This window comes from Conger conger, chromosome 9 (assembly GCF_963514075.1).
Source record: "Conger conger chromosome 9, fConCon1.1, whole genome shotgun sequence".
Lineage (NCBI taxonomy): Eukaryota > Metazoa > Chordata > Actinopteri > Anguilliformes > Congridae > Conger > Conger conger.
This window is the reverse complement of record NC_083768.1, coordinates 51,931,726-51,945,729: the sequence shown is the minus strand read 5'-3', so window position 1 is coordinate 51,945,729 and position 14,004 is coordinate 51,931,726. Positions and strand designations below refer to the sequence as shown.

Sequence of the window (14,004 nt, the reverse complement as noted above, 5' to 3'; positions counted from 1 at the left end):
AGCAATTTAGCTGGCTAGTACATGGAAAGCTGACATAGAACAATCATAAAATATCAAGCTTATTGTATTGTTCACTCTTTTACATTTTTTCAACAAAAATGTTGAAAATTACAGTACTGTGCAAAAGTCTTAGGCACCTGTATAACATTCTGTATAGATAAGATTCTTTCAAAAATAATACAATGAAAGGTCCTAAATAAACGTACTATACATTTTACATTACATTTTAGTAATTTGGCAGAATAGGTAAAAACTGAATTAAATCAATGTTTTTGTGACTACCCTTCGGCGTTAAATCTCTTCTCTGAGATAGCCAACACTGTCCTGCAGTTCTATAAGACAATCAGCAGGGAGGTTGTTCCAAGCATGTTGGAGAACAGTTTTTCTGCAGACTTTGGTTGGCTCTTAGCTTCTGATCTCCGACAGCCTTGATCAAGTTTTTATGTAAGAAGTAGTCAATTGCTTACAGTCATATGTTGCTTAATTACTTTAATTAAATACACAAATGTCTCTGTATAATTAAATCTTTTGGAAAATGAATATTTGGAAATTACAAATATGTTCTTTTATACCAACGCACACACAAAAAAATTAACATATATATAATAAAGTCTAGGGTGCCTAAGACTTCTGCACAGTACTGTAAGTAATCGGCAAAAGTGCATGGGCACTGTGTATGTAGACACTCTGAAGGAATCAAGATATTTAGACATTCCTTGCTGACGTCTAATAATGCACAATAATATTATGGGTATGATTTATGAATTTCTGACCATGCAGGAACTAAAGGCATAAATGTTTTAAAGTGTTACTTTTTTCATATACACGGTTATGAGAGTTAATATTGGTGATTTCTGAATTTGTAATTCTTTGTTTATAAGAAAAAAACAAGCACATTTTAAGTCAAAGTTCAAGGGAAAATGTTGATAGACTCCAGGCTGCAGTGGTATTAAGTACCTGGGGTAGGTTACAAAGTAGCCTTTGAGCACTTTGTAACCTCCATCCATCCATCCATCCATCATCTTAACCCGCTTATCCTGAACAGGAGCCTATCCCAGCATAAATTGGGTGAAAGGCAGGAATACACCCTGGACAGATCGCCAGTCCATCGCAGGGCACACACACCATTCACTCACACACTCTTACCTATGGGCAATTTAGACTCTCCAATCAGCCTAACCTGCATGTCTTTGGACTGTGGGAGGAAACCGGAGTACTCGGAGGAAACCCACGCAGACAAGGGGAGAACATGCAAACACCGCACAGAGAGGCCCCGGCTGACTGGGATTCAAACCCAGGACCTCCTTGCTGTGAGGCAACAGTGCTACCCACTGCACCATCCGTGCCGCCCTACTTTGTAACCTGTTAAGTAGAACTAATGTTGTTTAACCCAACTTAGACCCATCCTACCTCCTGATCATATAGTTTTCACCTAATGACACAAACAAAACATGGAAAAAAGGCTTAATAGAGCTCTGCTTACACACGTAGGGAATGCATTTACTGATCACTTGGGAGCAAAATACTTATTTGTGTTGTCGTGAAAACAAAAATGGCATGTTTTTGTTTAAATCTTTGAACAACAAATATTATCATTGCCTACTATACAGTTTCTTTGAAAATGCATCCTAGCAATATTGTAATTAGATGGTGCAGTGTCTCATTGGCAAACCATAGGATTGTTATTCCAATCATGAGCTTAAATGGTAACACCTAATAAGTAACAGAATGTAATGCCAAAAGGGCTTCTAAAAGAAACAGCATCCATCTACCGCACCTTAGATACAATTATCATAAAGTATAAGAGATGTCAGTCAATTTTATACAATTGTAATGGCTACCTTATATGGGCACAGCAATGTCAACCTGAGCATGAAAAAGTTAACTTCCTTAGTTACCAATTAAACTTATTAAGTCAGAAACAGTCGATTGTGACCATTTGGAAAAAATTTTGACTGACACCAGGAAAATGCTCAGAAATGTATTAGTCTGATTACTATTTAAATCAATATTATTTGGTGGCCATCTTGAAAACATTCAAAACCATTTCAGATGGTTTTCTCAATGTCAAAACTGACTTTTCAGATGACAACAAATGTGTTCTGATAAATGATTGTAAAGTAGATCGTCAAACAATGAGCATTACAGACGTGTCACATCTATAACACACTGGCGTCACATTCATAACGTTGGTATCTCCTCATAAAAATCAAGACTAAGAAATAAATATTTTCAAAATTGCAAATTTTATGTTCAGCCAAGCCTCCTGCATTACACGGATATAAAACTTTCTCCATTAGACTTTAAAATGCACAGAGTGTGTAGTCGCCCTAAATTACCTGTTTTTTGTGTCACATCCTTAACTTATTTGTCACATTTTTTCTGCCCGATACAATAGTTTTGTCTCTTCCCCTCAGCCAAGTGGGTGCTATGATAATATGCATTAACATTTCTTATCATGTAATAATTTTTTCATGTGTAATTTATTTCTATAACGCTGCAATTGCCCATATATTAAGCATTGCAAATCTGGTTGACATTGGTTTTATTTTGTTTTATCATTAACTTGGTTTCACAGAATACAAACACACACATATAATGTAACCATTGCAGGATCTCTGTTATACCTGACATCAGCTTTACACTGTGTTTTTAAAGGGCTTTACCCAGCTGCACATGAACTCAATTTGGTAGCATCTTTCAAACCTTATAAACCTTGACGTATACTACTCAGTTACAATTTTGCATTTTGGAAAACTAGGGTACATGTATGTCCAAGAGAGAGAGATAAATAAAATATAACCAAATTATTTATCCCTGGTGAACCCCATCATCAGTTTGGTCCATGACAGCTGGGCCTCGGTATCATAAAAACCAGACCCTGCCGACAGTGTCATAAAAATATGGCATCATCTTTGTATTACTGTTCGTATAAAGATTACGTATGAACAAGGCAGTAACAGTAAAATCAATGCAGCCATATTAACTAATACTGCCTGAAACAGCTTGTCATAAAAGTTTACGATTAGACATATACATATTTACTACGGCCCACAATTCATCTTCGCATCCTTTGGGGACACATCAGAGAAAATCTCTCCTCTCGATGTCATCAAACAACAGAAAATCTTGAGATCGGCGCTGTGCGAGCAGTTAAGTGGCTGAAATGCACAAGCTTGTGAGAACAGCAGTCTTTCAGCATAGTGGTGGGCTCCGTGTGATTCACGAGCATGTCCCGTGTTTACCAGACAGCAGCATTTTTAAATAGCGCATACAGCAGGAATCTACTTTCGGTCAGGATACATTTAGGACAAATATGGTATACCCTATGAGGAAGCTCAGCCAAGTTAATTTGATTCAATTACCTCTGTTAAAAACCGAGGCAGGCGATTAGCATTTTAGAGCCTCAAGTACTCATCCGCTGGCTCCTGTGCACCTGTTTGTCGCCAGAAATACAAAAATGGGGAAGAAATGTATTCCATTTTCCCTGAACCTTGAAATATATTATGCAAACAAAACATAAATCTGTTTATTTTTGTCAGTCCATCTTATGTATTGTCACTTTTCCCCTTTGTGACTTAAAGTCCACATATTGAGTTTTAACTGTAAGAAAAACATTTTCAAGAAACCCTGCTGTGGAACATCCAATTACCAGACAACAGAAAGAACAGCAACTGGCGTACACATTGGGCAACTTTGCCAAGCAAAGCAATAAATGGCGCTAATGTCATGCAATTTTAGGGCCAACTTCGCTTACACAAATAAATACATTATTCTTGTATTTCTTTTCTAGCCGACTGTTAGTCTAGTAACATACAACCAGCAGATTTATGTATCCAACATGTTCCAAAATCTTACAGTACTTACAATGTGCACAAAAAACATCTACATAGTACATAGGTACTGTTCAGCTCCTGTATTTATTTCTTTGATTAAGCAAATTAATTAACTTACAATTCCTGTCTTTATTTTCTTCTGCTACCACTAGCTACAGTATGTAATTAATGATAATGACAGTGTTTTTAATGTGTTGTTCTTTTTAAAATATATTGTTGTTTTACATAAATACTTGGTTAAACATGTTGATACTGATAGTGTGACAAACACGTTACTGATAGTGACAAACACTGTTATTTGTCACTATCAGATGAAGTACACATTGACTGTCTGTGTGTGCTGCATTACGCTTTACAATTGCAGTTTCCTCAGTTTAACATTAGAGTCTGAGTACGGCAAATTTCACTCAATCAAGTCCCAGTTGTATTTACAGTGGGTTACTCCTTTCATTTTCCACGAATAGCACAATCAAGCATACTGTAATCATGTTTTTCTTTGATCATTAAAATACCAAGAGAAATCCTGTTTGGTTTAATTATGTCCCATCTGTTTAACATACAGTGGATCTGGCATGTTCATAAGGATATAGACAAAATGTTGTGATCATAGAACTTGCTGTATTGCTGTGCACTTATTTATTGTAGATATGTTGGCTGAATGATTAAAATCCAGTGGCAACATATGGTTTTCAAAGCATTCTTTTATCTCATGTTTGATTTATTGAGCAAATCGTGACAAAATCATTATAAGGGTTCCCAGTTCATACATCATTCAAAATACATCATGCACCATATTACACTTCAGACATCTTTCCTCACAAACTAAAGGAAAACGAGTCCAGAGTTAAGTGATCATCTCAATTAGCTAATTAAATAAGACTTTGCTTCTGTTCAAGAAGTTTATTTATTTTCATGTTAAACTAAATAATGTATGGTTATGTAACTTATAAAGTTATATATGTATATATTTCGTGATAATATAAATATATATAATATATTTGATGTCAGCAGAACAAATATCTAGATAGAAGGATATCTGCATACAGCATACACATGATGTTTAACTTTATATATTAGCAAAGAATTGCAGCTATGTGTTACCAAACCAATAATAAGTCACAATCAGCTCAGTTTGTGAATGGGGAAGGTCTATAAAGGGAGTGGGATGGATGCACGCATTTGTGTATATAATGATGGTGGTTATAGAGGTAGTGGGGCATACACTTGCATGCCTTTGAAGTTTAGTTTTTCATAGCCTATCCCATATCATGATTAAGTACCTACAAGGAATTAATTGTATAATGTCAAGATGTATATCTCTCAATGGGATTAACAAAAAGTCTACATTAAGGTGAAATGTTAAGCCACTTTAAAGCATCCACTGGGAGCTTTTGCTGAACCTCTGGGTTTATATAGATCAATGATAAACATGATAATACTATAAAATTAAATTTTTTATGTTACTGTTATATCTCTATCACCAACTAAACACAACCTGACTGCTCTGAACTGAATTGCATTATGGGACTGCATAAATGAATTAGTCAACATAAGAGGCCTGTATAAGGAATTAAAATAACACCACATCCGTCTTTCATATTCTACGATGTGACTGTCAGTTCCCTCCCTACCCGGCTTATTATAATTCATTTTGTAGTATTAATTGTTTCATTTTAGCCTCCAAATGGAGACTGAGATAAAACTTTTAAGCGGTTTTGATAATGCATATACAGTAATTTAATTTACAATGAGCCTTCAAGGTTAATTTGGAACAATGGAGACTTAGGAAGGACTTCATATTTAGGGCTGTGGGGTGTTAAGGGCAATCCTTCTAAATATTAGTATGGGAGCTATGTTGATGTTTTATTTGAGATATAACAGCAATGTGATAAGTCCATCCCTTGAAATGCTGTATTGTAATCATGTTCTTTTTGTTTTTTTCTGAATCAAGGCAAACAATTTATTTGCACTTGAAAAATATATGTTGTGGTCTGCAAAATTTGAGCTAAGACCAGCAGGGGTTCTAAGCTTTACCTGGTCATTGCTGGTCTGCGGCTGGTCAAAGCTGGTTAAGCTAGTGGCAAAACTGCTGGATTAGCTGACTATAGGCACAACAAGCTAAAACAGCTTACATCTTAACACATCTTAAACAATCTTGACCAGCCTGAACTGTTTTAAGATGGAGTTTTCACCAGGGTTAACTTTTCGAGAGCAGTTGGGATGTCAAATTACTTTTAGAAAACTCAACAGCCTTAAAGCAAGTGACTGCCTCCTGGAGCAATAATAGTCAGAGATTAATCAACGTGTGATAAAATGGAAGTGTCTTCTGTCAAACTGCAGACAAGACCATTCAACTTGAATTAATCACATGAAGAAATGAATTAATTAATTAATGCTATTATTCATTACCCAGCATTATTTTTGCATACACACTATGTTGCATTGATTAGGTTTGACTGTCTAGCCTACAAAACTCAAAAATATAGCATAAAACATATAGGGACACTTACATTTTCCTTTCAAGAGGACATTTCAGTTTTTCAAATACATGCAAGTTCCCAAAATATGGAACACCCTGTTGCTGCAAGTTTTCCTTCGTATTTTAAGAAGTTGGGTAAGTGCTCGGATCTTAATTTGACCCAATTTCACCCTTCTGAGTGAAACTTGCAAAGTAAACTAGATGCTTCAGGTGTGATATGATAGATCCAGATTAAAAGTAATTCGTATTTTATTTTTGGCATTGCTGGGGAATAGTTGACTGATTTATAGTTAAATTCACTTCGACTAAGCATAAGAGATTATGTCCATAGCACCATCTAGCCCATGACAATCGCACTGAATTAAACATTGACGTTTGGAGGAACGCATGGCCCTGTATTTTAGCTGTATTTCAGGACTTTCACAAAGGCATCGAATAGCCGCAGTGTTACCTCCGTTGGCAACCTTTTTTCGTTAAATAAACATCGGCACCCAGAATTATTACATCAAAATTAGCATAACAAACTAGATGGACATACTACTGGAATTCACTACTGTCACGTTTTACTCCCAATTTATGAATATACATCAGCTATTTGTAGATTTTTCATTTGTTTTACCTTGATCCAGTAGCCGTAAAGAGTGTTGGAAAGAGGGGTCGAGTGAGTCCTTCTCTGCCATAAGCTCCGGCAAGTACTTTTCGCTATCCATATTCGCCGGTCCCTTTGGTCCACACACAGAGAAGATTAAGTCAAAATGTATTTGAATAGTACACAAATCTTCCGTTTTTATCCTGGTAGCTATTCCACCAAAAAATAACGCTCAATGATTTGTAAAATAAAAATAAAACCAGTTATATAATTCAAAACCAAAATGAAAACATAACCGCCACTGGTTTTGTTGTGTCAGAAATTAAAATTGTCCGTGCGCTTCAACAGAATTCCTTTATCCCATCCGAAGGGTGTTCACCGAACAGCGCCTTACTTACAACAGAGCAAACCTGGATATCCCTCTCTTCTGTAAACAGGCTTTGTAGCTCCTCCTGGTGTTTCTACTAGCAACGAAGAGACAGCCCAATTCCTGTTTCAATTGGTTGCTGTTCGGGCTGCATTCCATTCACTTCAAGTAATTTGAACGTCTATCATGGAAAAGAGGCGGGGTGAAAAGGGATTCGAGAGCAGCTGGAGTTGTCCATGGTGCTGCCACAAGGATACCTTGGTCCCGCCGGAGGTCTGGCAGATCTATCCACACTAAAATTTCCAAGAATTAAATGAACCAAGAGAATGAGGATACATCCAAACAGTAATATATATTTTTGTAATTTATTCTTTAATTATTTAATAACTTATTATATATGGCTGGATATAGTACAAATATAAAATGCAGTTGAAGATAATGCCATGGAAAAGGTCTACCTAATAAAACCCTTTGAAGAAGAATAGAATTTAAGCACTGACTATATAGCATATACTATAACTACTGTATATACACTCTCCTGGTGTGTGTGTTGTGTGTGTGTGTGTGTGTGTGTGTGTGTGTTTGTGTGTGTCTACACTCACCAGCCATTTTATTTGATACACTTGCTCATTAACACAAATAGCATGCTCCTCCAAACAGTGAATCATAAGACTGTAACTCAATATACAGTGTAAAGCATACAGACATGGTGATGATAATTTTTTTTTTTTTTTTTTTTTTGATCAAAAATTAGAATAGGCAAAATGCACGATCTAAGCAACTTTGACCATGTTGTGCCTGGTGGCACCAAGACACCATGCACCATATATGATGTGATAAACAAAAGAAACAACTTCCAGAGAGTGGCAGTTCTGTGGCTTAATGAAAGAGGTCAGATGAGAATTGTGCAGACTTGTTCAAGCAGGCAGAAAGGCTTAAAATTCTCAAATAACGGTCATTTACAACACTGGTGATCAGAAGAGCATCTCTGAACATGCAACATCAAATCTTGAAGAGAATAGGCAACAGCAGAAGACCACACCATGCCCTGACATGCAGATGATAGGGTTAACATTTGTTGTAGACCGCATGAATCCATGGATCCATCCTGTCTTGTGTGAACAGTGCAGGTTGGCTGTGGTGGTGTCATGGTGTGGGGGAATGATTTCTTGGCACACATTAGTTTCCTTAATAGCAATTGAGCATCCTTGGAATGCCACAGCATACCTAAGCATTGTTGCTGACCATGTGCATCTGTTTATGGCCACAATTTACAATTTTTCAAATGGATACTTCCCCCGACTACAGGGGAATGTTGAAACAGCTCGGGAGCTCTGGGGCACATCTGGGGTCTGAAATGTCATAAAACAGACTAGAAAAATGCTTTGTTTATTACAAGTCAATGGTCGGTGAATCCAACATTTCTTACTGTTTCCATTTCTGACAACATTAATATGTAATGAATGTCTCAGAAGGAAAAGAGTGAGTGCTAAAAAGGACCGAATAAGTGCATGGTACATATGTATTATACACTCAGTGACCACTTTATTAGGTTGACCTGTACACCAGCTTGTTAATGCAAATATTTAATCAGCCAATCATGTGGCAGCAACTAAATGCATAAAATAATACAGATGTAGTTCAGCTGATTTTCAGACAAAATGTCAGAATAGGGAAGAAATGTGATCTAAGTGACTTTGACCGTGAAATGTTTGTTGGCGCCTGACAGGGTGGTTTGTGTATCTCGGAAATTTCTAATCTCCTGGTATTTTCACACACAACAGTCTCTAGAGTTTGTAGAGAATGGTGCAAAAAACATAAAACATCCAGTGAGCAGCAGTTCTGCAGGCAAAAATGTGTTGTTAATGGCAGAGGTCAGAGGAGAAGGACCAGACTGGAAAATCACAGTAACACAAATAACCACGCATAACAACAGTGGTATGTAGAAGAGCATCTCTGAACATACAACACTTCAAACCTCTAAGTGAATAGCCGACAGCAGCAGAAGACTTAATAAGTCTAATAAATACCTCACTGAGTGTACAATGTTACATTAAAAGTTGTGCAAATGCAACTATGCAAAATACCCATGTTTCAACATGCCCCATGTTAGTCTGTGCCCCAGTCTCCCCTATGTAATAAATGCAATATCAATGTACATGTGAAGATAAAATTACTGTTTGTTTGAAACAAGCAATGATCATTACACCTACCATTATGTAGCCTACTGGTTACTATCAAGATCATTGAGTAATCTAATGAACTAAACTGCACAGTGTTTCCAATTTGTGCCACTACTGTCTCCAGCAAGCTGCATTAAGTGCATTAGTTATTGCCTAGCGTATCTTCCTCGCGAATATAATATGATTTGGTTGTGCTCAATATGAGAAACTCAGATAAACAACAACACATGTTGTTATTACTTTTTGTCTAGAGGGCCGGCTATGTCAATAGGTAGCCTAAAAATCAAGTTCAAGTATTTGGGTTAAGTTTAAATTCAAATAACCAAGGAGAAAATCACATACGCAACGTGTTACAGCGTATTGCAGAACCCAAACATCTGTTTTCCACTCTAAAGAAAATTGCTCAGTTCAGTTTAATAAGCCATATGATTCACGATATAGGCGGCACGGATGGTGCAGTGGGTAGCACTGCCGCCTCACAGCAAGGAGGTCCTGGGTTCGAATCCTCGTCGGCCGGGGCCTCTCTGTGCGGAGTTTGCATGTTCTCCCCGTGTCTGCGTGGGTTTCCTCCGGGTACTCCGGTTTCCTCCCACAGTCCAAAGACATGCACGTTAGGCTGATTGGAGAGTCTAAATTGCCCGTAGGTATGAGTGTGTGAGTGAATGGTGTGTGTGCCCTGAGATAGACTGGCGACCTGTCCAGGGTGTAGTCCTGCCTTTCGCCCAATGTATGCTGGGATAGGCTCCAGCCCCCCCGCGACCCTGATCAGGATAAGCGGGTTCAGATAATGGATGGATGGATGGATTCACGATATATATGTACGGCTAAATGGAATGTTTTAAAATTACTCCTCAATTGTACATCACCGTTATCTGATCTTGCCGCTAGTAGCCTACCAAAGTAAACCAAAATGAGTGATTTTAAAGGGTCCTTTGACCTTCTCAGGGATTTGGAAAGGAGTAGGAACAAAAGAAATACAACTAAGGCAACATCCTGGGATCGAAATACCAGCAAGACCACTAAACGCCGGCGAAGCAAATTATGCCCCATTAGCTAACATTAGTGCAGTGGCAGTGAGGATACATTATTGCTAGTAGCTGACGTTAGTACTGTTGCGTAGCCAGTGGAGTGGGGGTACATTACTGCTAGCTAACGTTAGCAATACCGTTGCTTAGCCAGTGTAGAGGGGATACGTTGCTTAGCAACCTATAAACTATTATTTAGCGGAAGAATACATTTACCATAAAACATAGTTCCATTAAAAATACATTAATTTAATTTAGTAAAATTTTGCAAGATAAATGTGGTAGCCATTATAAAACTGTTATGGATATATAAATATATAAAACTTGAACCTGTGGTATATCGTGGATATTGGCACAGCTAGGGTGTGTAACGTGTGTAAAGGTGTGCCTAACCACCTCACTAGCTGTACCAATATCCATGATATACCACGGGTTCCCGTTCCACAACGCTTCATTAGGAAATGTTTTACTGAAATTCTGACAGGAGGCTGGTGGCCATTTACCTGGGTGGGGCACCATACACATGCACATGCACGCACACACACACCAGTACTCACCTCTAACCTCTATAATTACAAAGAAAAGACAAAGCAGTGCCACTATTAAAATGAACATTTTTGTATATAGTTGGAGGCTTAATACTCTGTATAGAGTTAATAGAACAATGAAAAACAAGAAAATAGTAAACATGTTTTCCCAGTTAGTCTACTTGACACCTGATATTGTTAGAACATAGGCTAATACAAATGCTTCCACAAAAAACAACAACAACAAAAAAAAAAACTTAAACTTCATATGACGTCATGGTCTCCCCATGAAACATTTCAAGAGTTTCAGTTTTGGGTGTATGGGTTTCTTGGACAAAGTGAAAAGATCAATGAAATAAAATTACCCAAGATAGCAAGAGGTTTTAGAGGGCAAATATGCAGGATACTGTAATATACACAAAGGGATAAATATATTTCAAGTCAGCTTTTATAATTGCACGTTGTCATTAGTATAATTGCAGTATAATTGCATGATTATACTGTAATCTCTCTGACTGTTGTTACTGTGGTTTACTTGTTTGTAACCCATGTTGATTGTGGTGAAGCCAAAGACAATTTTCCACATTGTGGACAATAAAGTTTCTATCTATCTATCTATCTATCTGTCTGTCTGTCTGTCTGTCTATCTATCTATCTATCTATCTATCTGTAACAACACACAATATTTAAATAGTGTGATGATGGAAAGACAAGCAAAATCTTTCTTCTTTTGTTCTTTCCTTGTCTCCTACCGGGCAGGAAATATGTAGAGGGTGGGACAGGAAAGGAGGGTATAAGATGAGTGCTTGGAGTCGCTAAATTTATATATATAATTTTTATAAATTATTTTGTTCTGCACTGACAGATTGGGGGTGGCCAGCCGTCACTGTCACACCCACTGATAATTTTGTGAGCATAATCCAGCCCATTTTCCACCTGCTCCATGCACCTGGATGTCTGCGGCCCTCGCTTGACTTCGGAAAATGGCAAAATTCAATATAGCCACGGGCAGTACACCATGCACCTCAGCTGGTGACTGCACCAATGTGCCGTGCGATGTTGATTGCAAAAAATATGGCCCAAAGTCCCACTCTATCACAAGGTGATCAACGAGATTGAGGGTACAAGTTTACTTTTGACCATGAGTTGAGGCATCCAGTTTGGGATGCTCTGACACTAAATCACAATGCACTAAGACCACCAGTTGTTTAACAGTAGGCAGGGCCAAAAACATCAGATATGGTTTTTGAATGAAATGAGAAGTTTAAATGAATATTGGTTCAAAAGGAACAATGCTGCTGAATCCTAACGGGGGACACAGGCTCCCAAAGGCCGCAACATTGTTCAGCTTGATTGGAGAGTACATTACAGGAGGATTGCAAGGCCTTTATTGAAAGTTAACTCTATTTCTCTGTTAATACTGTGTTCTACTGACGAACCCATTAATGCAAAAACATTCTATTAAGTATTTTCACTGAAAACAACAGTTAAAAGTTCAATTAAATGCCACCTTATCTGAGGTCACTGTATTAGTCGTGAAAAGAAAGTACCCATATCTGAAAGCATTTTGATAGGCATCTGGCCTTTACTAAGAATAATTTCCGAAGGTGATCTCGACCTGACATTACGCTCTAATTTATTGTATCTAGATTTTAAAAGTGTAAACAGTGCAAGCTGATTGACCTAATATTTTAAAGTTATCCTAGTTGTATTGGAATCTTACACAAGAAGGTTACTTGTTTAAAAAGATATGACATTGAATCAATATTTAAAGTTGCCCTTCATGTAGTGGACTATTATGGTAAATAAAGGACCCATATGCAAAAAAAAAAACCCAAAACCCATTTCAAAAATAGAAACATACTGTAATTGCTAAACACCCAAATTATTTTATTATTCATTAGGGAAGACACACTCAACAAAAGAGTGAGTGAATGCGGAATGCATCCCATTATGGATTTGTTTTCTGTCTGATATGAGGAAATGATGCAAGACTAACTCAATTTAGATTAATATAAAGAGAAAAATATTTCATTCAGCATAAGTCTTCCTCAGCTGATGAGTGAAATTCAGCAACCTGAATTGGGGCAGCCACTGACATATAATATTTCACAATTTGTACTACGTATTAAGATATATTCTCAATAAATTATTAATGATCTATTGTTTCATTATAATTCAATATATTATAATTCAAACAAAATCATTTAGCAGTGCTGCTCTTCATTATATATTGCTTAATTTTACATAGATATATGCCATTATCACTTATTTGATTAGCAATACAAAGCTTGGTAGATTTTAGTTCAGTTTAGTGATTTGGGTAATATTGAACAGAGGAATTGCAACTGTCAGGTAAATAAGGGGTTACCTTTAGCTATGTGATTAGTAGCCAGCAAGATGTTTGTTTAATTCATTTCAATGACCATGTGCATATTAGCTTTTTGATTGTTACTGCCTTTATATTACTGTCACGTAATCTATTCCATGAACAGCATACCATATAATTCTTCATCTCATGTACACATGGATGCTGTGGTAGGCACAGATCGTATTATTAAGGATTTCTTTTTTTTTTATGATGGCAGGTTTGTGCCACTCAATCATGCTAGTACCACAATAAAACCAAGGTTATATTTAGATATGTGATGACCAAAATATCTGAAATATTAAGAAAGAAAAATCTACCAGCGATCTTTAGTAAAAATCATTATTTTGTGGGAGATGTGGAAAAAACAGTGTGTCTTGATATCTGTAAGGGATGCAAAGGTAGTAGCCCTCATGGGCACCGTGGGTTGATATGCACTGCTTATATAATTCAGATTACCAGAGGTTGGAAAGAAGAATTTTCATTTCAAGAAGAATGTGGAGTGACCAGAGGCTAAAGGCAGGAACATTTCATGTATATTTATCTATGTTTTATGGATATCTTCAACAAACTCTGGAAAGCTAACATTTATTTTTACAGTTTATATTCTGCTCTAAAATAACTGCTCGG

General features: G+C 37.0%; 1 protein-coding gene across 1 annotated transcript in view; it reads right to left on the bottom strand.

Moving 5' to 3' along the window:
• khdrbs3 (KH domain containing, RNA binding, signal transduction associated 3) overlaps positions 1–7,288 on the bottom strand; it is a 136,892-nt gene extending 129,604 nt beyond the window's left edge. Inside the window, exon 1 of the mRNA XM_061256089.1 lies at positions 6,935–7,288. Coding sequence (XP_061112073.1) covers positions 6,935–7,025 — 91 coding nt within the window. The 5' untranslated portion in view covers positions 7,026–7,288. The remainder of the gene's footprint in view (positions 1–6,934) is intronic.
• Between the last annotated feature and the right edge of the window lie 6,716 nt (positions 7,289–14,004).